The 25,787-nt window shown below is 42.7% G+C and overlaps 1 protein-coding gene across 6 annotated transcripts in view; it reads right to left on the reverse strand.

The window, feature by feature from the left end:
• Window positions 1-268: 268 nt before the first annotated feature.
• Window positions 269-25,787, reverse strand: part of CAMK1D (calcium/calmodulin dependent protein kinase ID) — a 351,475-nt gene continuing 325,956 nt past the window's right edge. For all 6 annotated transcript variants that reach the window (XM_039519397.1, XM_039519401.1, XM_039519399.1 and 3 more), the window contains 4 exons: window positions 25,015-25,093; window positions 13,552-13,639; window positions 12,880-13,018; window positions 269-8,727 (listed from right to left, as the gene is read on the reverse strand). In XM_039519397.1, coding sequence (XP_039375331.1) covers window positions 8,606-8,727; window positions 12,880-13,018; window positions 13,552-13,639; window positions 25,015-25,093 — 428 coding nt within the window. In that variant the 3' untranslated portion in view covers window positions 269-8,605. The remainder of the gene's footprint in view (window positions 8,728-12,879; window positions 13,019-13,551; window positions 13,640-25,014; window positions 25,094-25,787) is intronic.

The following is a 25,787-nucleotide window of genomic DNA, read 5'->3' on the forward strand; positions in this document are numbered from 1 at the left end:
AGAGAGTGTGGCCTAGTGGCTAGAGCACTGGCATACTACTTAAGCAACCCACGTTCTAGTCCCAGCTCTGCTACTTGCCTGCTGGGTATCCTTGGTCAAGTCACTTCACCCCTCAGGTTTCCTATCTGTAAAATGGGAAAAATGGTGCTGACCTCCTGTGAGGATAAGAGCTAGGTGTTATAACCATCTCAGCCATACAATTCTCTTCCTCTCCCAAACGTGCAGAAGGATTAGTGTATCTGAAAATAGTAGGACACTTCAGACCATGGTGATTTAATTGGATTTATTGGAGGAAAACAATTAATCATCCCTTTCACTTATCATTATGATAGAAATCTCGATATGTATACATGATTGTCAAGGCAGAGAATCATTTGCGACGTAGCCCCATTAACAATTTGCAGGTTCGCAAACCCATTACGCAGGTTAAACTTTTTGCAATGCCTTAGTACATGCATGGAGTAAATACACTATTTCCCTTCATTTGGACAAGGATGTTGTTATGAAATTGTATCAATCACAAGACCTGTAATATTAGGCACACTGACATTCCTGGATTAAAATTGTAAGCTTTTTTTCCCCTCTTTTTGTTAATAAAACATGCTCGCATCTTTGTAAAAATAAACCAAGAGATGTTTTGCAGTCGAGTGCTATTTCGGGAACCCTTCCCAAATTTCCCTCTGGGCAGGCTGGGCTTTTTTTGTCCCAAGCCAAATGTTAAAAATAAATAAAATGCAGAAATGCTGCTTCCCACCCAGAAGCAAAGACTCAGAGAGAAACGTCACTGGCCTGGATGAGCGGAAACACGAATCACCTAATAACTCACCCACTAATTAACTGGTTCGATATTCTACTCAAGTCTGTGGGATGTCAGGGCTGCAGAAGCTGGGCATGAATAAAGAGGTGGTAAATACTGACCTGGCTTTCTCACCTAGGGCAAGATTCAGCCCTTGCGACCCCAGGCTATGCTTGGTGGGTGTAGAGGGTGATGCGGGAGGGATTCTGACTGAGGACTTCCTCTGTGTGCACAGCACAGCAGCACTTCTGTCTCCCTTGGGCCCTGATTCCACAAAGCACGTAAGCACATGCTTACCTTTAGGGAACACAAATTCTGTTGACTCCAGTGAGACTGATGTGCTTGGAGTTCTTTGCTGAATCTGCTTTGTGGGCTAATGCGGAGGGCAAGGCCATAGCATAACCATTCCCCTTCACCCCTCCCTGTACCCTGTCAGCCAGTGGGAAGAGCAACTGTGCAGGGCTGCAAGGGTAGAAGAAAGTCCCACCTGGGACTCTCAAAACAGCTAGAAGGTTTTAAACTCACTCCCTACATCACCCTGGCCTTACTTTTGCTGAAATTCCACTGCCAAGCATGCTGCTTCCAGGGAAATTGATTGTGAATGAATGACTGAACCCATCTTCCTACTGGCAAGCAATTTCCTAGCTCTCAGCTGCCTCCCTTTGTGGATTTTGAGCTTTCAGTAACGTCCGACTCTTCTGTAATATAAACAGCAAACACTGAGCAATTAGGCAAATTGCGCTCTCAGCTGATTAGTTGAGTGGGGTTCCAGCATTGATACTGAGAGCTCCGGGTGACCTCCTCTCTCTTGTCCAGCCTCAGAAAAAGAAATCACAAGTCAAAATGATTTGCAGAGATCGATCAGCAGAAGAGAAGACTACAATCATTTCCAGGTAGTACAGAAAATAGGGTTGAAGTCTTCTGTTGATAAATACAGACTTGAATGCATGGAGCGCAATGGGTTAAATGCAACTGAAAACACAAAGTTCTGACACTTGATGCTTTGGGAACAACATGACTTTAAGATATTCAGCAGCTGGCTCGGTCCACAGCAACAGTGTTCTGCAACAGATCTGCAAAAGCCAAAGCCCAAGGGCTTCTCAGGAAAAGGGGGGGAAATATAAATCGACTGAGCCTACATTCCAGTCTAAGTTTTGCTGTTATCTTAAAGCGCAGAGACATAGATATAACTAACATGTTTGCTTGGCAGCCCTCGCTGTGCAGTAGATCCAGTACAAGGGATTTTAGTTGTAGATAATTGTTTTTAAGGATACGTGAAAACAAAACAAACAGTTTGATTTCCCTGAACCAAGACAGGTGTAACTGACAGGTGCATAGAATGAAGCCCCTCTAGACAGAGATCTTCCCTTAAAAACTGCACAGCATTTAGTAAAAGGACAAAATACATTCTCAGGCTTTGCAGTGTTTTGTTCACAAAACGTCAGCTTTTGCAGTTAGCGCTAGGTAACGATGGATTTCGAGTTACAGATACATATAGTCATTTCAAAACCAAACTTAAAAGAAACCCCAGGGGACTGGGTCCAAGATGTGTTTACAGCAAAGGCTTGGGAAATGTAGAAATAGTACAATTTAATACATGCAGTGCAGTATCATGCATCAATTGGACATTTTCATGTCATTGTGAGTTTAGCAGTGATTTTCATGACACTCAGCGCACACATGCCCTGTTTTCCCTCTCTGTCATGGAAAAATGTAGGCACTGTGAATCTGACTGTGCTAATAGAAACCAAAGATCAATGCACTGATCAGCTGTTTTGTTAGGTGGAGTCCTGAAAAATAACATCTGAGATTAAGACGCTCCTATGCTTAATTACAAATGTAGTTTATATGGATACAATCCTAAGTGAAGCCAGAACAGGAATTTGTGTCTTGGGGCAAACTTTTAAATATCCGCAAAATCTGTATAAAATAAGTAATCACACCAAGGGAATATTGCACACACAATAAAGAAATTGTCTAGTAGACATGAATCTCAGGGTAAAATACGACTGTACTGGAAATTTGGGATAATTTACAGGGATCACATACAACTACTGCTGGGTGAATAATCTTCTATTGAATAATTTACCAAATGAATTTTGGTTCACCAAATATCTATGAGCAGATTGCAATTCCCTCATATATCTGTTACTTGAAATTACTGGTTGGACAATACTTTGCATTAGCGAGCGTTCTGTTGCATCTGATTTTTATACTGTTTTGATTAGACGCACAAGTCACAGGATAGGTTTCTGTTCTTTGAGTGGATGAGCATATTTCTTAGAATCAGGTTTCTGGTTCAAATGGTCATGATAATGAAAGCAAAATTCCCTTTCCATGAATATTCTCTGGTATTTATTTAGGCCCAATTCAGCAAGGTACTTAAGCATGTGCGCAACTTGAAGAACATGAATTGTGCCATTGAACTGATGTATCTGCAGAAACAACACTTTGAAGCCCTAATTCAGAAGGTTCTTATGCACATGCCTAACTTTAAGCATGTGATGAATCCCATTAAAGTCAAATGGGAGTCAAAAGTGCTTAAAGTTAGGCATGTGTTTCTGTACCTTGCTGAACTGGGGTTCCATGGTCTCTCGCTGCGCAGTCTCGCCAGTAAATTGATTCCCGGAATATCTGCAGAGAACACACACAGAAGTCTAAATTCTGTTTGTAAATTCAGCCCAGTGTTTTGCAGTATTTGCCCAACTCTGCTCAAGACAGAAGTTGTTGGTTAGTGGGGGTGGAAATGTTAGCACAGGTTTCACTGAATCTGACAAATACAGATCCGCTTCCCCATTCAGAATGTTCTCACTGCTTGCTAATGACTAAAGCGATTTGGGCTCGAACAAGGGCTTGTTTCCTTATGGCTCATCTGCCCTTCCTGCTTCATCCTGCAGTGCAGGATACACACCCCCAATGCCCTCCCTGCAGGCATGGAAGGCCCTGATTCAGTGGGAAGGGTGTGATTCTGTGATATACCAGACCCCTTGTGCAACACACAACCCTGCGCCATAGTTTGCAAAGGCTTTGGTAGGCAGGGGTGGGTTAGGGGAGAAGTCAGGCTAAGCCATTGAAACTCATCTACAACTCTCTTCTATGGAGGAGGAATATACCAGTCACCTGTGGCGGGCATGGCAATGATTACACTGATCCAATGCCAGGCTGTCAATTTGCAAGGGTAAAACTCCTTTCTCCATGAGTTTCACCCCAGTGCTGAGATTCCCAGGACACGCCCGAGCCACTAAAGTGCCATGATGTTTTTTATCAAGGTTCTTGTACGGCCCTTCTCATGGTGATGTCCAGATTTGTCTCCTAATGCTTCATTTGTGACACTACAATGACCACCAGGGCAACTGACTGCGATGTCATAAACATGGGATTCTGCTGTCACTGAAGGATCAGGCAGAAAGAGAGGAAAATAAAGCAGGGCTGTGAAGGAGAGAAACTTGTTATAGATACAACTGTTGTCAACAATAGCAGAGCAAACCCAGGAAACGCCTGGATCAGAGGATACACCTCCTCTTTCCTCAAGCTGGCTTCCATGTTAAAAGTCCCCATTTAATTTCCGTTTTCAGAACCACCTAAAAATCGCTTCCCCCACAGAATGCACATTACATGATCATTGAATCCTTATCAGCAGCGAATCAGTGTCTACTATTGGGTTTTTTTTAATTTCAGTCCACTATACTAACAGACAAACTAGAAGAAGGTGAAATAATAAAGCTTTTCTGAACTGACTAGTTTGATGGCCCCTGCATGATAGTGATCAATGCAGAAGAGACGTTACCTGCCCAGAAATAACTAAAGCATAATCAGGGAGGGTGTGTTTCATGTTGCCACAGCCAGTATTTTCCCATTCACCTGCCTCCTCACTAGCTGTGCTGCAGGGTCAATATCCAGTTTGTCTTTAGGAATAAAGAGTCAACCGCAAAATCAGCAGCGTGTGGCATTAACACTGCTGCAGAACTGACATTCAGTCTCAGGAAGTTCCCAGGCAGCCTACAGTCGCCAGTCTCCTGCAGGCAACTGGTGTTAGCTGGGTTAGTTTTATGTTTTCCTGACAAGAACATTGGTGTTGGTGTCACAGATGAGAACTGTGACTCTGGAGGTAACAATTCAACAATCGAGGCTGCAAGCAAAGACCAGAAGGAGGGAGTCCAGGAAAAAAAAAAGAGTTAACAAATCACAGTGGTGCCATTTAAACAAATAAAGCTAAGAGCAGCATAACTCAGAGAAGCATAACTCGGGGCAAGTCTCCGAGATGTGAACCACATGCAATGAGTGAACCACTAATGGTTTGCTGAGATGGCCCCTTGGAAAATAACCAGCCGTGCTTTCTTATCATACCTCACACCACCTGCATGGGTTACATACTGTTAGTTTTTACACTCATTCATAACACTGGTTTAGAACTCAACCGGCAGGCCAGGATGGGGTGTAATCTGCTGAGTTACACCTGTGCATGGGTGTAAGTTGAAAAGATTTGTCTCTGAAGGGGGATAGATCCTTAGTGAATCAATGACAGTAAAAATCTCCACTCTCTCCTCACCACAAATACCTGTCAGATCCCCAGCCACAGTTCTTGAGAAACACAAGCTTTCCATCTCCTCGCCTTCTGGCAGAAAGAAACGTTTTACTTTTAACGTCTTCTGATCCTTTTCTTAAGGTACTAATAGAGTGCTAATAAAATGATCCAATTCTTGTGGAATACCAGCAACATTAAGGCAAATCTAATTTCCAGTCTAGAATGAAATGGAAACTATTGTAAAGCCACAGCTAAATGTGATACTATTCTCATCCAGCATGGAGGTATTGTAGACATACTGGACCAGAGCAGAAAATTGACCAAAAATCAATTGAGGGAGTGCACTCTTGCAATGGACTCACCTTTATGTACGTCACTCCTCTTTATTTTGCAGAAGGAAAACATTTTACTTTTGCAAGACAAATTTGGACCGGGCCATATTCTGATTATTGTTATAAGCAATTAAATCAAAATCAGAAACTTCAGTATGATGTTAGAAAAGAATGCAAATAGGGGCTGCCTGAGCTTCATTTTATATGCCATCGGCCAAATTGTGGGTTAAACCAGTTTAAATGTGGTGTAATTCCTCTGACTCAAAATCAAGTTACTTCATATTTACACAGGTGCAACTGAGATCAGAATTTATTGGGCCAACTGAATTTATTTGGAAGATGAAGTTTTGAGATAAATTAAGGCTTTTAGGGACTTATTATGATTTAAATTAAGGTCCCTTTACACCAGTCTGGCAGTATAAATAGGTCTTATAGTGGGCATAAATTGCATTAATAGCCACTTTAACCCCCATTTACACTGCCAGAGAGATGTCAAGAGACCTTAGTATGAATATGAATAAGGCCCTAAATGAAAAACCCTGTATGTCAGGGGGCACGCTCCAGTTTTAGATAATGTAGGATTTTGGATAAGAGGGGTTCAGATCAACAACGTCCCCCAGCATTGACTGCTGTTCCTGTCTACCAAATCTGGGGCAGGATTCTGCATCACTGAAGCCAACGGGAATTTTACCGCTGACTTCAATGAGACCAGTATCAGGCATTTTAACATGTTTCTTAGAAGTTAATGGCTGTGGATTTTTGATTTTGCTTTGAGAATGGAGCCAAATAACCTCTTTGAAGAGCAATTACTCTATTAAAAACTGAGTGTGCATATCAGTGCTGTGGTATGTCACTATCACATGTTAGTCCAGATCCTCAGCTGGTGAAAATCAGAGTAGTTCAACTGACTTCACTGGAATGACGCCACTTTACATTAGCTGGGGATCTGGATCATTATGTCAGAGACTGGATGTATCTATGAGGTTTTACAAGGTGATATATTGGAGTGTCAGATATTCACAGTGGAAAGTCAGATGCACACTAGTGTTTTATGGAGTTCACATTAAATCATTATAGTTTGAATGTCTGTGATAGGCACAATATGATATAGGGTTGTTGGGAACTTGGAGGAAACTGGTTAAATCATACTCCAAATCTCCAGACTAAAAATGGTGCACAGATTAATACTGACTCAACCGAGATCTATTATATGTAATATCTTTATGAGCAGTGCAATGACATCTAATGCAATGACATCTTTGTAAAGAGCTAGCACTGTGTACCACCTGGTTTTCTTGAAATCCTGGCTCCTCTGAAGTTAATGGCCAAACTCTCACTGACTTCAACAGGGGCAGGATTTCACCTTACATCTTTGAAATCCCAACGAAATGTAAATGTCATGGCTTTTCGTAGCATGTTCACTACAGCCGTATACATTCAGGTGTGTCTGTGACTGGTTCATCTAATTCTTTAAAGACAATAACTGATGTGGATGTGGCAACAGAATCGTTTAAGGAAAAATGATTCCTGCCTGCCTGTGAAGATGGCTGTCTTTGGGTGTAGGGAGCTAGTAATAGTTTAAATGTGCCTGATTCTCATGAACTCCCCTTCTACCTTTTCTCCTCCAAGAAGAAAAATCAAAGCTGGGAATGACTTGTAGAGATCTGGACACGTCTCACAAGGTTCGTAAGTGCGGTGAGCTCTGAACACTGCTGTCTCTTCTGTTCCAGGACAGGGCCTGTTTTTGACCTTTTCTATGCTTGTGGTGGTGTATAGGGTACAGGCAGCTCACACGCCACAGTGAAAGGCAGGCTGTGTCCACATTGCAGTGTGTATCGTTATCACCACTTTACGGATGGGGAAACTGAGGCACAGCTTTTTTTTAGGGCCAAAGCTTTAAAAAAATGCTTTCTTATTTTTGGTGCCCGGCTTGGGACACCTGGCGCATAACTCTGAGCCACCAATAACTTCAGCTGAGGTCAGTGGGTTGCAGTGCTCACCAGCTCTCAATTAGCAGGCCCCAAACTGGAGGTACTCAAAATCAGAGGCCACATTTGAAATTTTTGACCCTGGGCAGTGACTTGTCCAAAGCTCAAGCAGCGAGTCAGTGGCAGAGATGGGAATAGAACCCAGGCTCTCCTGACTCCTCGTTATGGGGCCTCACTGATGGACCACAAGGGGTTTAGCAAAGGAATAAGAGCTGCAGGATGAAGCATTATATCATTTTTCACGTGCTTGCTGAACTAAGGACTGCTCCTGGCTGAGAACTTTGCCACTCCCGTCAAAGTCAATTAATGTTGCAGGTTCACAGCACGTCATGATGGGTTGTTTTCAATCAACTCTCACCATTGTTTCCAAGAAGGAGGAAGAGAGGGAAAGCAGGTTGTTTTAGTGTAATGGCACTGCTAGATCCGGACAGGTTTACAGTCCAATTTTAGGACTTAAAAATGGCATGCAAGCCTTTGGAACCCTCCTGTTTTGGAAGGTCAATGCAAATCTCTACCGACAGAAGTAACCTATCCCTCAGCAAACTGGAAGGAGGGATGCAACTGGAAGTACTTGCTAAAAGAAGAAAAAAAAGTCTATTTCTCAAAAATTATCTCTATTTAAATAATCCAGCCGAGACCTTTTTAGTTAATGGAAAAAAAATACAACATATACTGTTACCTACACTGAGAAGAAGAGAGTAAATCACCGGGAAAAAGAATGCGCGTCTGTTAGTTAGAACATTGCTAGACTCATATATACAGCACCAGAGGCTGTTAAATCCATTCCCCCTGGAGTCATTGCAGTTTGTGCTAAATGAAACATTTCAGAATTGCAGTATAAAATATGGCCATAAAAAAATCTTCTCTCTTCTAGTCCTTCGCCGAGTGCACAATGCAGGATGAAATCACTCGGAGTAGGTACGCTCGACACGATGGCTTTCCCGTCTCTATCCTCCTCCGCCGATCACTTGCTCCCTGTGTGCACTGTTGTTACTGTGGTTGGCCTGGGTCTCCGTTCTCCTCCTACTGCAGAAATACCCGAAGAAGCAGATGAAACAAAACTACAGAGAGCAGATGGGGACATACCTAAAAGGAAAGCCAGAAAAACTGATGAGCAAACTGTTAGAACGCTGATTTGCTGAGCCAGAAATGACCAGGGTCATTCTATAAAGCGGAGAGGAAATAGCCACTGGAAGGATAACCAGCATGGTTTTCTCATTTTTCCTGCAGTGATGAAATAGCAGCTGTGGATTCATTGGGGCATATTTTCCCCACTTTTCCATGCGCAGCTTCTCCCATCAATATCAATAGGCGTTTCATGCATGGATCATGAAGAGAACATGCCCAATTACGGTACCCATTTAGTTAGAATGGTGCTATATGTTTTAATTGGAGACTCGTATCTTTTATAATAAAGAGTTTTCTGATACCTGCCCAGATTTTCCCTGTGGGCACCAGCAGAACCATAGTTAGACAGCATGAGATACAGATGCACAAACTAGCTGTGGTGTTAGAAAGGCTGCTGAACGGTAAGCAGCTAAGGTGACTATGCCCTAACCAGATACAAAATCACAGTTAAGAACATTAGGGTCAGATTCTCTCATCTGCTCAAGGACCAGAGGGTGGGTCAATTGACGTGGTTTAAAGTCACATTTACATTCCCTCCATCCTGAGACTGACCCCCAGTATAAACAGCCTGAAGCCTGCTACAACTTTTGCCCAGGTGCCCCTAGCCAAAAGGACATTCCAGCATCTGGGGATCGCTTGTGTGTAAAGATATCCCAGCCACATCCCCTTTTCCAGCACCGTGGAGACCTGCTATTCTGGCTGTGCACTGTAATCCCATATGTTTCCCCCTGACACAAGAGGGAATCCCCAGAGATCCAGATATCCTGGCTTTATTGAAGCTCTACACTGCTTGAGCAGCATAAAGCAGCCAGGCAGGGCTAAGAGTCTGGTCCATATCCTGGGAAGGGCCTAATTTACTTATTTAGACGCTCACCTCCTTTACCGACATGTAATTTATACCATCTTCATACAGCACCTCTGAGTTAGCCTCATGTCCTCACACAAGTAATAGAGAATTAGAACGTACCCTGGAAAATCTAGTCTCAGACTATTGTAGCCCCGGCTGCTCTTCATCAGTGTTGAAACTATTACAGCACAAATATCAATGTGCAGAGGGCCAATATATTTTGTGACAGCATAATATTTACTATTAATGGTATTAATCAGTATTAAAAATCTTAGCACTGACAGCAATTGCTTTATGTAGCTCACCATTCAGTCACAGCTGCTTGTTACTTTGAGCACTGCCATCTGAATAATAAGATACATTCCAGTAACGGAGCCGCATAATTGGCTTCATTGTTGTATAATTGTTAATAAGCATCTCTTGATGCTGAAGGGCTGCATCTGTAGAACTCTGAAATATTCTTTTCTTCCCCTCCCCCTCTATCTGACGTTCTCTAAAATAAAATTAAGTTTGAAAAATTTGAAGATGAAAGTGATGGCCAGGGCATGACAGAACCTGTACAGCTAGCATGGCTTTCCCCCAAATCCCATCAGAGAGCTGACTTTGGAGGCACTACCTGAGAGGCACTTTGGAGGCACTGTTTGAAACAAGACTGGTCAGTGGATTGAAGAGAGACTAACCTGTTACATTGGCTGGCAATGAACTAAAGATTGGTTGCAGTGAATAGCTCAGATGCTCCTCTTGTTGTATAGAGTAAAAGCCATTGACCTGAGTGAAGTTATTCCTGATTCACATGAGGGAAAGCAAAAGGGGAATGAAGCCTCATATCTGTGAAGCAGGAAGAACCTTGGTTTTCTTTAGTCACTCACTTAGTGTGGGACCATGGGCAAGTCACTTGACCTACTTGTACATCTATTTGCAGCTGTGCAGTACTTTTCCCATGTAAGAAATTCTTTCCTAAATAAAACTAATGAGGAAGAAGGAGGCAGGAAAGAGGTCTTCAGAGATATTCCTTTTTCCCAGGACCCAGTTGATCTGCAGATTGTATTGGATGTATAAACTTTCCCTTATTTTCAGGAGTTGTATTTGCAGTTCCTTTGGGGTTCTACCACTACTTGCTGCATTCCCCCTAACTGTTCTCTTTAATTTATTGCCTATTCACTAGTAAGATCTCTCACTGAGTTCAGTTTGGGATGCTAGGAAATCTGGCCATTCTTTTCTGCCTTAAATTCCAGGTGACATACAAACATAACCAGCTCAGCATGTCTGGTCCACTCTTAATGTCCTTGGCTGCTTAATCCATCCTGCAACCTTCCACCGCCAGATACTGTACTGGGCTATCTTAGCATTTGTAACAGCTGTAAGTGAGTTTTGTTCTTGGTCTCATCCTCCCCTTCACCACCCCTTGTAAACAGTGATTTCCTCATTATAATAATCAAAACCCATTTGAGGTCAGAAGCAGTGACAGTTTAATCTTCCATTATCTACAGTTAACAGTGAAATCAGCAATCAGATTCTCCGGGTCTAACTTACGTCCCGCATTTGTGTACTGTACTCAGATTCAAAATGAAACCTCAGATCTTCATGCAACAGGCTCTCTGCTGCAGTCTACCTTGGTGAGAATGCTTTAGCTCCACAGGAGAAGTGATTTGTAGATAAGAGGCATCATATTATTCATATGTCGCTGACAGTTGGGTGATTTAAGAAGACCAACTGGGAGAAAAGTAGTGCTTTCCTGCCAGCTGCTGGAGCATGTGGAACTGGGCTAGAATGGATTATTCCAGGCAAAAAGGTTTTAGTGTGATATATTTCCACCAATGAAGATTATCTGTATGAATCTCTACGGTGCCTGAAATGCAAATGGAAAGGGCTCTGTTTTGGCTGACATTGCTTGAGTTGGGTGGGAGGAAGCAGAGGGGTTTGGCAGTAGTTGTTGTCCTTGCAGGCATTCTGGCTGATGCAGCCGGAGTGTTTCCAAGGTGCTGGAGGGTGCGCATGCCAGAACGGGGGCTGTCACGTCTTTTAACTGAGTCCCTGGGGACTTCCTTGCATTCAGGAACGGAGTGTGGCAGGACTTTGCAAAGGGGTGCACAGTGGTGGGCAGGGGTGTGAAGGGGAGAAAGCAGGGTCAGCCAAAATCTGGCCCAAAGAGTAGGGGGATTGGAACTGTATGTTTAATCCTTATATACACCATAGCACAATAGTACAGTGAATCAAACACTGTGGTATGTTGCTGTAGAAAGAGCCAATTAAACCACCTCTGAAACTGTGCAGTAACTTGCGGTCTAATAAGCCATTAGCAGCCTATTCAGTTGCACATCTTAAATCTCCATATAAGAAGACCTGATCTAATGGCTAAGTTTATCTCCTCCATTTTAATTGGCTTTTTGTGATGTAAAATCCTCAGAAGATAGAGAGCAGGGAAGAGTAAATCAATGCTGAAAGGGCAGGGATAAAATGAACTTCATTGTGAAGGAAACCCTGCGCTCTCCCAAATGATCCCTGTTGCTGCCACCTCACCGTTCGGACATTCAGAAAACGATATAGGGCAGGTGTTTAAATCCCTTAGGCCAGGGGTTGGCAATCTTTCAGAAGTGGTGTGCCAAGTCTTCATGCCAGTAATACATTTTAATGTTTTTAGAAGGTCTCTTTCTATAAGTCTATAATATATAACTAAACTATTGTTGTATGTAAAGTAAATAAGGTTTTTAAAATGTTTAAGAAGCTTCATTTAAAATTAAATTAAAATGCAGAGCCTCTCAGACCCAGGGCAGGCCAGGACCCGGGCAGTGTGAGTGCCACTGAAAATCAGCTCGCGTGCCACCTTTGGCACACATGCCATAGGTTGCCTACCCCTCCCTTAGGCAGCTTTGAACTATCAGTCATGATGTATAACAATCAAGACCCTGGGCCAAATCTGGTCTTAGTGTAAGAGGGTCTGACTGCTACCAAAATAAAAGCGATTTGTGTCCACTGACATCAGAGCCGATTTGCCCCACTGATTCTGGTGTCTCAGCCAAGGGGTGAATATTACAGCCAATCAGAAAATAGTTTTTTTCCACTTGGGAAAATGAAAATACTGTAGGGTCAAATTTGTTGGGCTGACACAGTGGGAGGAAAGTAGAGTGATACGAGCTTTGATCCAGGTTGCTGTCAAAGCTGTCACACATTGCAGGAGAGAGCAACAGAAGGTGACTTCTGATTGATCACCGGTACCCTGCTAGGAGTTGGACAGCATAGCAAGGCTGCTGCCATGTACTTACAATCTTTCCTGGTTGTTCCATCGGGAAGTGGATTGGCCAGGCTGAGGGTGCTTGCCACGCTTGCATTTGAACTGTCCAAGCTACTGCCAAGATGTAACTTTCTCATATGTCTCACCACTGCTGTGGCATTAAACGCTTGCTGGAAAGAGAAAAAAAAACCCACAGAAACACTTGGTTGGGAATTTATTCTTTTCTTTCAGAATTGTCAGATATGGATCTAAAAATAACAACTTTAAGGAGTTACTCTTTTGTAAACTAAATACAGAGGGGGAAAAAAAAGCCTTTCTTAAGCCTTGATCCTGTAACTCTTATTTCCAGTGAGTAGCGCTTAGGTAAACGCAGCTGTCTCCCACGGGCCCCTCTCTGTGCCCAACAGCAGAAGATGGGAATCTGTTCTAGCAGCCGCAGCAGGGTCTTGACTCTTTAGCTCAGCCTATAGCAACTCACATGTTTGGGTCTGGGGGTTCCTCGTTCAATCCTCTGTACAGCAGCTGTAGCTTACTGATGTAAGTAGCACTAATCTATCTACAGTTCTGAGCCACGAATAAGATATTGCATCATCCCTTTAAAAGACCGTAACACAATTCAGTGCACAGGAAGATCGCACCTGCTTTAGAAAACAGGTATGTGTAACTGGCTTGCAGTGTAACCCCCTGAGAATGTGACACTTACTCTCCATTTGCTTTTTGCAAAGTTCTTTCGGATCTGAGCACTGACGGACTCATGGATATTTTTGCTGAGGGCTGTGTCCCCTGCGATCCTGAAACAGAAAAACAAGATCTTTTTACAGATGCTTTGCTTAACACCTCTCGCTTTATAACTCATGGACTCAAAGATTCTAAGGCCAGAAGGAACCACAGTGATCATCTTATCTGACCTCCTGTATAGCACATGCTTCCGAAATAGTTCCCATTTGAATTAGAGCAGGTCTTTAGGGAGAAAATACAATCCTGATTTAAAACATACCAGTGATGGAGAATCCACCAAAACCTTTGGCAAGTTGCTCCTATGGTTAATCACATTGACTGTGAAAAATTTGCATCTTATTTCCAGTTTGAATTTATCTAGTTTCAACTTCTAGCCACTGTATGTTGTTATATCTTTGTCTGCTAGATAGAATAACCCTCTATTATCAGATTTCCGTTCCCCATATAGGTACTTACAAATTGTGATCAAGTCACCTCTTAACCTTCTGTTTAAGCTAAATAAATCAAGCTCCTTCCGTCTATCACTATAAGGCACATTTTCCAACCCTTTGATCATTTATAAAGGTGACCAGAACTGGTCAGTATAAAGCATGATTGTTCATGTATTGAAATTCTGGTATAATCTTTTCTAGGGTTTTTTGTCTCTAACTTCCCACTATTGTTACCAATGGCTTAGACCAGTACTGATAGCACTGATGGGAGCATTCGTGTAACAAAGTGCCGACGGACACTGGCATTTTGACCACTGTGTAATGTAGACTCGATGTAAGCAGAATTAGACAACATGGTTGTTAAAAGGCCATCTATAATCCTGTCTCTGCTAGCCAGTGGAACCCAATGTTGCTTCCATTTTATTTTGTTGGTGTGTGGCTGCTTCCTAGTACGATTAGAGATCTGGGTAAAAACACCCGTTTTTTCTTTTATGTGATTTATAAAGTTCTAACATCAACATTTTATCCTCCAAACACGAGGCAGTTTCCAAAGGAACTCCAGCGTGCCTGAATTCTGTTTGCACTGGAGATTTTCCTGCCACACTGAAATGTATGGAGTTGGTCATCATAACTAATGTAAGTTTGCACTCAGTAAAGCAGATACATGGAGTCTCTTAGCAAAGAAACATGGACTGTATGAGATAGCTCAATCTCCACAAGACACAGCCTTAAACATTTCCTATTCTTGCATCGATAATTCATTTGCACAAAGGGACAAATTCATCCCTCCAGTAAACTCAGTTATCTCAGTGGAATTACACGTGGGGTGAATCTGGCCCATCAGGCCAGAAGGGCTGTTATAATAACAGTCACAGGAGTCAAGGATACCATGCCATATGACAGAGGTAAATCCTACTGTAAGCCTGGCCCAAATCCTGGGGCTGAAACCAGGAAGTAAAGGCTGGGCTCCTGGGTGATTTCACACATTCGTTACATGGTTCCAGACGTAAATTCAGTCTTTGGAAAAAATGTAGCAGATGAAGCCACCTGAAACCTTCAGACTAGCAGGGACCCTGACAAAAAAAAATAATAATAATAATGCAGGAGCTGGTTACAGTGCCCCCAAAATTTCCTGGAAGCCAAGTGACATTGCAGAGAAACTGGAGACGATGAAATCCTCCATGCTGATAGATCTGACAGGTCCAGAGACCTTCCCAGTGGGCGCACAAAGGGGCCTACAAACTGCTAAACAAAGTCATTCATAAATTTCAGGAACACTATGCCCCACACACAAATGTTGTTGGTGAAGGCACAGTTGCTTAACAAGGTACCAGCTAAGACCATTATAGCGTTTGTTTGCAGGGCTAGTGGAAACCTGTGCTCCCTGAATGAAAGTGTTAATAAACTGGACAGGAGCAGTTTATGTTCCCCTCTTGAGCTTGTCCAATTTTATTTTAGAAACATGGGCAGCACCACTGCTTGGGAATGTATTTACTTCTATACTCTCTTCCAGTGGATCCTTGCTTTTACTATGTTAAAAGTGCTCTAGAATGCACATCTGCTATACGCGACTCTGTCCCGGGCCTGGATTTCATAGATAGGCGATACTTTTACAGTTTGGGGATCAATTTCTGAAGTTCAGGTGGTATTTTGACCATTGTTTTCAAGGCTTCCAATGGCTTATGATCTATTTCTGCCTCAATCAATTTCTGCCCATAAACATGTTCATGAAACCACACCCAACTAAATACAATTGTTCAGCTTGGACATAGTCCTGTTGCGTGTTAGCCAGTTCTTTCCCTGCTCTGCCACAGACTTCCTGTGTGACCTTGGACAAGTCATTTACTCTCTCTGTGCCTCAATTGCTCCATCAGTAAAATGGGGATAACAGTACATCCCGATCTCACAAAGATGTTGTGAGGATAAAAACATTAGAGCCTCTGAGGCATTCAGCTACATAACGGGGACCATATATCTTTGTAAGTATGGGCAATTGTCTTGCAGGACAACCCTCAACTAATCATACAACAACAACAATAATAAAGAAAAGAAAAAGACTACTTTGTACTTATATAAGTCCTTCCATCTGGAGGATCTCAAAGCACTTTGTAAATATTAATGAATTCTGCAGGCGGAAGCTACTTAGAAAAGCAACATGATTAAGGCCTCTGTCTAGAAAAAAGGACTGGAATAGAGTATGGTTTCATGAAGTGCTGAGTATCACACAGGATTGGACCAAGGCTAGCCTAAGCGGATTGAGCTTTCCATTGCTGGGTAGCTGGCTCAATCTGGCATACGTCTACTATACAATCTGAGTACTCTTTGTGAGCAAGCTAGTATTTAGTCTGGTTGTGAATGGAGAGGTATCCGCATCACAAGCGCTGCTACTTGGCATCACTGTGGACAATCTCAGTGCAAAAGCTGAGGACCCAATGAGCCCCAGGAGCTGAACTGTCCTAGAGGGGTGAGGTATGAAGCACGTTGGCAGGGCAGTGTGTAGAAGCTTGTTTTGTGGATACATCCAAGACTTCAGAAGCCAGTATGGGAAGTCTGACAACTTTCTCAAGAACTCCTGGCCTGATCCAAGGAGGTGTGCTTGCAGTGGGAGCTGAGGGTGCTCAAGAACTTCCAGGAAGGGACAGCAATGGCCAGGTTGTTATTGACATAAGTAGCAGCACCTTCCTCCATATGTAGCTTCCCGGAAGCTACTGGGACTGTTCACCTCAAGTAAACATAATAGAATCTAGCCCTAAAGTTGCAAAATAAATTAATGTATTTATCAAATTTTATTTTATCTAATCTGATTTATTTTATCCATCTATCTAGGTTCAGTTCTATCTTTACTATCTATCTAGACATAGTATTACTGAGCTTTAAAGGAACCTCCAAGACAGAGAAAAACAGTACACTCCCTTTTGGATGATTCTTCAGCAAAATACCGCAAGCATGTTTCTTTCAGTCTGTCCCTCCCTGCCCACAAGGGCAGTCAGGATCTTTCATCTAGTATTATCTTCAGAACCCTCATGCTTATCGAAGGCAGCCAATTCAAACTTTCTACGGGCCAAATACTGCTTGGAAATACTCGGGAGTATGATGACAGGAAACGTGGCGTTAGCTGTGATGGATAATGCTGGAGGAACATAACAGTTCTGATTTTATATACACATATACAAACACACACACATGCATACAGTATCAGAGAGAGTCCAAAATAAATAGCGTGCAGGGATGAGCTGGAGAGGAGTTTGATTTCATGTTGTACGCATCCCTGGTTCCCTTCGGGGAGCCATTTCACACTTCAAACAACACTTTCTGAGAACAGAGCTTTTTGTAAACTATCTTCCTCCTCTGGATGGGAGTTATCTGACTAGTGCGTTCAGCACACAAAATACATGTAGTGGGACTATTATAATTTGCAGAGGCCCAAGCAACAGCAGGACAACAAGCTTCTGCATGGGCAGGGGGAAATCAAGTATCTGAGTGCCTCACAGTCTTGACTGGATTTATCCTCACAACACCCTGGTAAGAGAGGGAAGTGCTGTTATCCCCATTTTACAGAGAGTGAGGAAGACAGTCTAAAGTCACCAAGGAAGTCTGTGGCAGAGCAGGGAATTAAATGCAGGTCTTCTGAGTCCCAGCCCAGCCCCATAACCATTGGACCATCCTTCCTCTCCTAGACAGTGGTGCTGGAACAATGTTTATAATGGGGGTGCTGAGCACCACTGAACCAAACTGTAAACCTGTATATAATGGAAACCATTTCAAGCGAGGGGGAGCGGCAGCACTCCCAGCACCCTTAGTTCCAGCATCTATGCTCCTAGGGAGCATGTAAGAGATCTGGTTCCTTTCCCTCCAACCTGACTGATGGAGGCTGAGTTAGGGCCAGTTCACGAACTGCCGACCTCTCATGGATTTCAATCACAGCGCTGTGTATCCTGATGGAAAAATCAGTCCTTTGGGTTTCTACCTCTTGCTTTTAATCGCTTCACTCTGAGCTATGTGGCTATGTACCTTAGAGTAGGATCTGAATTCTGCTCTAGCAACATACTTAATACAGACAAGGTAGCTGAGATAATATCTCTCACTGGACCGTGAAAAAGACAAGCTTTCAATCTCCACAGAGTTTTTCAGCTCTGTGGAGCTTGAAAGCTTGTCTCTGGACCAACTTCTGTTGATGAAAATCAAAGATATTACTCACTCATCTTATCTTTCTCATATCCTGAGACCGACACAGCTACAACAACACTGCAATAATATATTTAATAAACATAACTGCTATCATTAATACTAGAACAGAAAATATTAAAATGTATCAAGCTGCAGGAAATCACACCCCTTCTTTTGTTACTCTAGTTTTCCATGTGATTTTCTGAAAGGTCACAATGGAATGATGAAACTGTATATTCACTTTTGCAACAAATCATAAAGGATAGCCCTGGCAAAAGAAAGTATAAATCACCTGTAGATTAAGCTGGAGAAGACTGTTTAAATGTGCAGCTTATTCAGTTTAGGATGTAACCATCTCTACCAACAGGGCTTATATATTGCACTTTTTCTTTTGCAATACTTCATTGTAATTATTAGCCTCCTTTTTCTGCCAACTCTGAGTTTAAGCATACTGTCTTCCTGCCAAGGCCATTTGATTATAAACAGAAACACAGCACATAAATGCAGGCAGCTGGGGAACAGATACAGTTCAGAAAAATGGATCATTGGGAAGAGGCGTTTTAATTTCTTAGGCCCTGATCCTGCAAACATTTAAGCACCTGAGTAGCTGTACACACCTGCGTAGTTTCACCAAATTCAATGGGACTATTCACCTACATAAAGTTACTCACACATTTAACATTTGGCAGGATCAAGCCCTTAGTTTTCCCACTTTGCTTGTTTCCTTGGGAATTTTTTACTGAAAAGATGTGCTAGTTAAAGTCATAGGCACACTTTGAAGTGAGCCATCTCTATGTACGTGCAGTACTGGGATAACTAACGTATGTAGTTGTTGTTGTAGTTGTGTTGGTCTCAAGATATTAGAGAGAAAAGGTGGGTGAGGTAATATCTTTTATTGGACCAACTTCTGTTGGTGAGAGAGACAAGCTTTTGAGCTGCACAGGTTGTCTTCAGGTCCTGAAGAAAAGCTCTGTGTAGCTGAAGCGCTTGTCTCTCTCACCAACAGAAGTTAGTCCAGTAAAAGATATTACCTCAGCTACCTTGTCTCTGGAATAATTAAGCCTTTCTGACTCGCCAGGTAGTTTTCTCTTGCATAGTTAAATGTTTTTGTCCACAGTCAAACTCTGATATGTTTTGTGAAACAGTTTCTTTTATTTGATGAATTTTTACCTCATTGCTTGTGGCGGATCCCAAAGACCTGGCGTCACAGTAAAAACACATAAAACGGAGGGGGAAGCAAGAAAATGTCACTGCATGCATAAGCTAATGGGCTCTCTCAGGAAGGTCAATGCCACAATGTTCCGGGCCCTTCACCCAGGGCACATGTTATTAGTTAAACAGAAAATTTAGGCATAATACCAAAATAAAAGAGTTCCTTTACCAACACGGGCTACATTTCCCAGAGGCTTTTCCTCCACCTCTCTTAGCCCTGCCAGATCTTTGCTCTGACCCAGCAACTACGACAGGAACCTATCTTTTTCCTGCAATTCTGCAGCTCAGCTGAGCTCTTGCTGGTCTTTATAAGGTGCTCTTCAGGCTATCACCTGATCCCTAACTCCACAGCCTCAGCTGGGATGCAGCTGATTATTGCACTTGGGGTGTGGACCTTTGCCCTTAAAGGGCCAAGTGACCTTGTGAGAATGTGGAGCTCTCTCATCTCTTCTACTATTTATTATTTGTATAGTGCCAGCTAGATGTTTTATATCCAGCTGTGAAGACTATGGGTCAAATCCTGTCTCCTCTGAAGTCAGCAGCAACTCCCACGGACCTCAGTGGAGCCAGGATTTCACTTTGTGTCCTCCTATCTCAAAGAGCTTAAAAATCCATTGCAATGCGACTCTTTTTCTCTTAGCTTCAAATACATTTTTATCTTCTACAGGCCCAGTCTTGCAAACACGCAAATAGTTTTTACTCTCATCAGAGCCCCATTAAGTTACAAGGGTGTGCTTGTAAGAGTCAGAGTTCTGCAGCAGAGTATGACTTGCAAGACTCTGTGAAGTCTGCAGGAAAATACGGCATGTTCTGGTGAGCTCTTCATCCAAAATCTCTGGAACTGTGCACATCGTTCATTTACGTCACAGCCCCTAGCATGATGTAGTCTGTTTGGAAGGTGAGATTTGCAAATGAGTATGTGTGTGTGTTAAAACTAAGGGTATGCATGGAAGGGTGGCGCTGGCAGACCCCTAATATAGCCACAGTAGTGTCTGTCTCTGTAAGCTAAATACCTGTGCCATATTTCAAAGTGCTGCCACACTGTGTGGCACAGTGGGAGACAAGACCTCAAGAATAGACTCAACTTTCCATTTGCTGAGCCTTACTGGCTCTGGAAAGGCAATAGCTGAATCCACACAGGCCTTGTCACTACGACGAACCACCCAACAGCCAGATGACTGGTGAAATCAAGAGGCCCAAGCTCCCCTCCTTCAGACTGATGGTAAAGCAGCCTAGTGCAAATGGAGACAATGGTTAGAATGACAGAGGGACCAGTAAAAACCCTATCGTTTCCCGGCATAAGCAAACAGGTACACCCACAACTAGCCCGTCAGGTACAACAATGAAAAAGCCAGACAGGGCTGATGGCCCATCAGCAAAGACAATGGATTGTGACAGAGCTCAGTCTTCCTGTAGACACTCCAGACAGCCTTCGAGTAATGGCTGCTACGACCCTGCAGAGACCTGTGTCTGAGTCACCTGGTACTGAACCCCGCCCTCTTGGAATGCCAGTGTTTTTCCACTGGAAGACAAAGGGTTCCTGCCAGGGGTGGCTCTAGGCATTTTGCCGCCCCAAGCATGGCAGGCAGGCTGCCGCCCTCGCAGCGACTGGCAGAGCGCCCCCAGTGGCTTGCCGCCCCAAGTACACGCTTGGTGTGCTGGGGCCTGGAGCCGGCCCTGGTTCCCGCCATACACAAAAGCTACATAAGGCAGGGGAGTGACATCATCAGGGTCTCCTCTGCCTCCCCACCCAAAGAGATAGTAGGAAACATCTGAAAAGAAAAACTGAATTGAGGGGAGAAGAGTTGAGCCCAGGCTGGAAGGTTGTCTAGCCTGTGAGCAATATCTGCCTGAAACAACGTTTAGGGTGAGAAATTACTATTTGAAGCCAATTTCTTTAGTGAATCAAGCTTAGTTTTCATGCTTTGTTTTATTTGCTTAGTAATCTGCTTTGTTCTATTTGCTATCTCTTACAATCACTTAAAATCTGCCTTTTATAGTTAATACATTTGTTTTGTTTATTATTAAACCCAGTTTGTTCAATTTCTAATGGGGGGGGGGAAGTGGTGTGAATACCTCTCTTCACATTGGGGAAGAGGGTGAATTTTTATGACCTTGAGCTGTGCAGATTCTTCTATATAGCGCAAGACAATATACCTTTGGGTCTGCACTCTAAGGGAGGAGGACACCTGAGTGCTGGGGCAAGTCCCCTAAGCTGAATCTTCCCAGAGCTGATCTCAGTGTGTGTGTCTTTCTGCAGCTGGGTGTGGCCCTGCCTGTGTGTGTGCTAGAGGAGGCTTCAGAGCTTGGCTCATCAAGACAGGTTAAAAGGGGGCCCATGCTGGCAGAACAGCTGGGCTTAGTGGTATCTCAGCACATCAGGTGGCACCTTGAAGGGGGGCAACGCGTCACACTTGGATTCAGCGATGCTTTACATGGCTGGGAAGGACCTTATAAATAAACCACTGCCTTGAAAAGTCACACTTGCAGAATTGTGTCTCTGCAACAGAAATTACTGAAAAACTTTTTTTTAGTTGATTTTAGACAGAAGGTTGGATTCTGTGGAAAACAGCAAAACTTATGGAGCAATCCATGATTTTCTACTGGCCTCTGGCAATGACTTGCAAAACAAAACAGAAACAAAAACCAAAAAAACCCACAACACTTTATCTTCCTGCTCCATTGGTAGGGCTTAGCAGCTGTGTGTTGGTCTTGCCACGTTTCTTTATTTTAGTCCAGCAACCAGCAGCAATGTTACCAGGCCAAGACTTGGATTTGTACATTTTGTGTATCTTGGATAATAACATTCTGGAAAATTTGTCCTTCAGAAATATAAAAGGTCCCCCAATTCTCCACTGGGAGTTGCATTTCTGGTTCTTTACTCTGTATTTGGAATATCCACTTCTATCAATTGTTTAATTTCTTAAGGCTCAGAATTATATAATTTGAAAACACTTTTTTTCCTTCTCAAAAATTACAGTTTCCCAAATTTCCTTTTTGTTACCAAGACAATAGGTTACCAAGACGATAGGTACTGTTATTGATGGGACAGAGGAGAATTGCAATGATTTATGTTTTGACTTCTCCACATTTCTCATTCATATTGATGCTGGCCATTGATCTTGCTAATATTTTACATATGCAATGTATTTATGATAGTGGGTAGACGGGAGGATGAAGACAAATAATCTCAATTTCCCAGATTATTTGTGTGACATCCTCCATGTCTCATGTCTTATTTTTTATTATTCAAAAAGAGATATATTGCTCTTTTCTCCACTTGTTTTTGACCCTTTGATTGAAAAGACTGAGTCTCAATCTAGTTGTAATCACAGCTATTGTGAGAGCCTGCCGTCATTGCCTGATGTGGTACTCTAGTTAGGATAACTCTGTGTCATTATACCAAGGTTTCCAGGACTATCACTTGCTTTCTATACATTCACAATTCATTGACCTGCATCACAAGTCACTAGTTAACTAGACGAGAAAACCATGACCCTAATTTTTGGACATTGCAATCAGCGAGGAAACCAGCATAGCAAGAAGCATGTTTTTGAATTGCATTGATTTATGAACATCAGGTTCCATCCCATACCATTACACAATCTACTGCTAGGTAGTGGGGGATAATTTTCCTATAAGTGAATGAAAGCAGCATCAGTCACAAGTTTATAAACACAGGGTATTGCAAGGCTCATTGTGTCCAGACAATCAGCAGGAGGTCATAGTCCGCTACAGCTCCAGTGTTCTGCTGTAAAAAACTTGGAGACAATCTACCTTTTCTTCTGTCCCAGAATTTAAAGTAACAACAAAATGCAAACACACCAATAAACTTCAGTGAAGGGTACCAAACACCCTGAATCCTAATCTAGGAATCTGTTCCATGCTACCACTTTTAAGCCTTATTGCAACTTAACATGCTTTTTAAATGGATAACGTGGTGTGCACCCAAGCTACATAATTTGCAAACTGTGCTACAAGGATATTACACATCAAATCCAATTTTAGAGTCAGGTACCTAGACAAGTATGCTACAGACCCATGATCAAGTCTGCAGAGAGAGCAGTTCTGAACAACAAAGTTCACTGCTCCTCAAGAGATCAGAGCATATTTTTTGAATTTCCATGTTCCAGATACACGAAGCAAGTGACTGTTATGTTAACATCTCTGCATGTTCATTTTATGCCAGTGCTGTAACTTGGCTGCATTCTGCATTCAAGTACACTGCTGCAGTGGAGTTGTCCAATGTAACTGAGTGCAGAACTTGGCCCATTGTGCTCCAATTCTCCCACAGGACAAGTACTGCAGTAAATCAAGCTACTGAACTTATTATTGTTCAAGCTCAGCAACTTTATAAACGGCTAAGGGTACATGCAGGATGAACTTCCGGTGCTGAGGAAACACATTGGTCAATGTACCATCCAACCTTATGAATGCAGTGATATTTTCAGTAGCTGTGAAGTTTCTGAGTGGAAAAGGATTTCTACTGTCATTGATTCCAGTATCCTTTCCATTGCAATTAATGTCATTATTGCACAATGCCCAAAAGCAGCTTCTCTCAGCACAAACTTGCCTGCCCTAAAGGAGTTGTATTGAAAACCCTGATCCCCTGAGTGCTTACAATGACGGCCTAGTGCAGTGGTTTTCAGGCTGCGTACCTCTTTCAAAATAATGTAGTCTACCACATACCCCTATCTGAGATAGGGTCATAATATACCTATGATTAGATTGCCAAGTCTGATGAAATAAAGTGCGTTGTCTGCCACTACAGGATTTTTCTCGTGTACGCCCTGATGAGAGCTCACATACCCCTCTTGAAAACTACTGTCCTAATGTAGCCTGATACTCAGGAGATGTGGGTTCAAGTCCTGATTCTGCTACAGACTTTTTGCATGATCTTGGGCATATATGTCTGCACTGCCAAAAATAGTGTGATCTTATCTTCGGTTAAAATAGTGGTGAAGACATAGTCACTTGAGGGGGAGTCTTGGGTTGAGCTTCAGCTGCTAGTCAAATTGTGTCTGTACTGCTATTTTAACCCAAATTTGTGAACATGGATTAGCTAACTCCAGTTAAGAACATACCTTTCTTTTAAGCAGTGTAGACATATCACGAGTCTATGCTGTACCTATGAAATTGTGGATGATATCTCCCTATCTCACCAGGGTGTTGTGAGGTAAAGTCTTTCAGTCGTTGTTAGGTGCTCAGACTCTACTTGGATGAGGGCCATTTAAGTAAGCAGATGACTAACTTTAATCACATCCCATTGACTTCAATCTGAGTTTTAGCAAAATGGCCAAATTCTGCACTGATTCATGCTGATGCAACCCCACTGCAGCAGTATAAGTAACTGAGAGCAGCAATTAACTAATTATTCAAGGATTTCAGTGGGACTGCTGGCACGCTTAAAGTTTTTGCAGGTTCAGGGCCTAATTTCAGATACAATGGAACAAGCAGGGAGAACTAGGGGCCAAAGACAGGGGTTGCAGCAATAAGTTACTCAGCAAAGGCTAGTATACGGCACAGTGGAGCAAACATTCCCTCTCGTACACACAAATTAAAGAAAAGTCTCATTTCTTGAGGTCATTGCAACAGAAGTCATGTGTTTAGTTGCTTACCATGGGTGCCGGGCTGCTTGCTCACAGGTATATCTTTTGTTAGGGTCTTTCTCCATCAAGTTCCGAATAAAATCTTTAGCTGTAAAAAACAAAATAAAATAAGCAAAAGCAATTGGGCTGACGCCTGGAGAAGCAAGGACACACAGTGGTATTTAAAGGTTCGTCTTAATGACACTGATGTACGACACAATGACTTTCTTCCCCTTCCCCCACCCACTCATATGGGACCCTCATCAAAATGAAATCTGCCTTTCATAAGAGTAGCCCAATAGGCAAGATCAATAATAATAATAATAATAATTAATAATAAAGACCCAGGAGTCAATTATCAAGTTTGAGCCCACAGACTGAGCATTCCAACTCTGTATTAGGGAGGTCAGACAGATATTTAAAAGTCTCCACATTCTTATTTTAACCATTTAATCATTTAATAGGCCTCCCCAGAAGTAAGCTAGCGGCTTCACAGAAGACACAGTCACTGGCCCCAAAGGATTTGTGTGTTACATTTTAAATGTGACACCATGAGGGAGAGTAACAAAAAGTAGGGAGGGGATGGGGAGAAGAAGAAGAAGGAGGGTTACAGAGCCTGTGATTACTCATTTCAGTCAAGTCACATCTGGGTGGTTCTGTTAATGTTTTGGCTGCTGTTTTTAAAATATCAAATATAAGAAAGATAGGTGGTGAATGTGATCAGCTCACTTGGGCTTGAAGCAGTGTGTGTTCAGGAGACTTTTAAATGGAGAGAAGACCATTGAAGGGAGGACATCAAAGGT

Source organism: Mauremys reevesii, linkage group 1 (genome assembly GCF_016161935.1).
Source record: "Mauremys reevesii isolate NIE-2019 linkage group 1, ASM1616193v1, whole genome shotgun sequence".
In the NCBI taxonomy this organism is placed as follows: domain Eukaryota; kingdom Metazoa; phylum Chordata; order Testudines; family Geoemydidae; genus Mauremys; species Mauremys reevesii.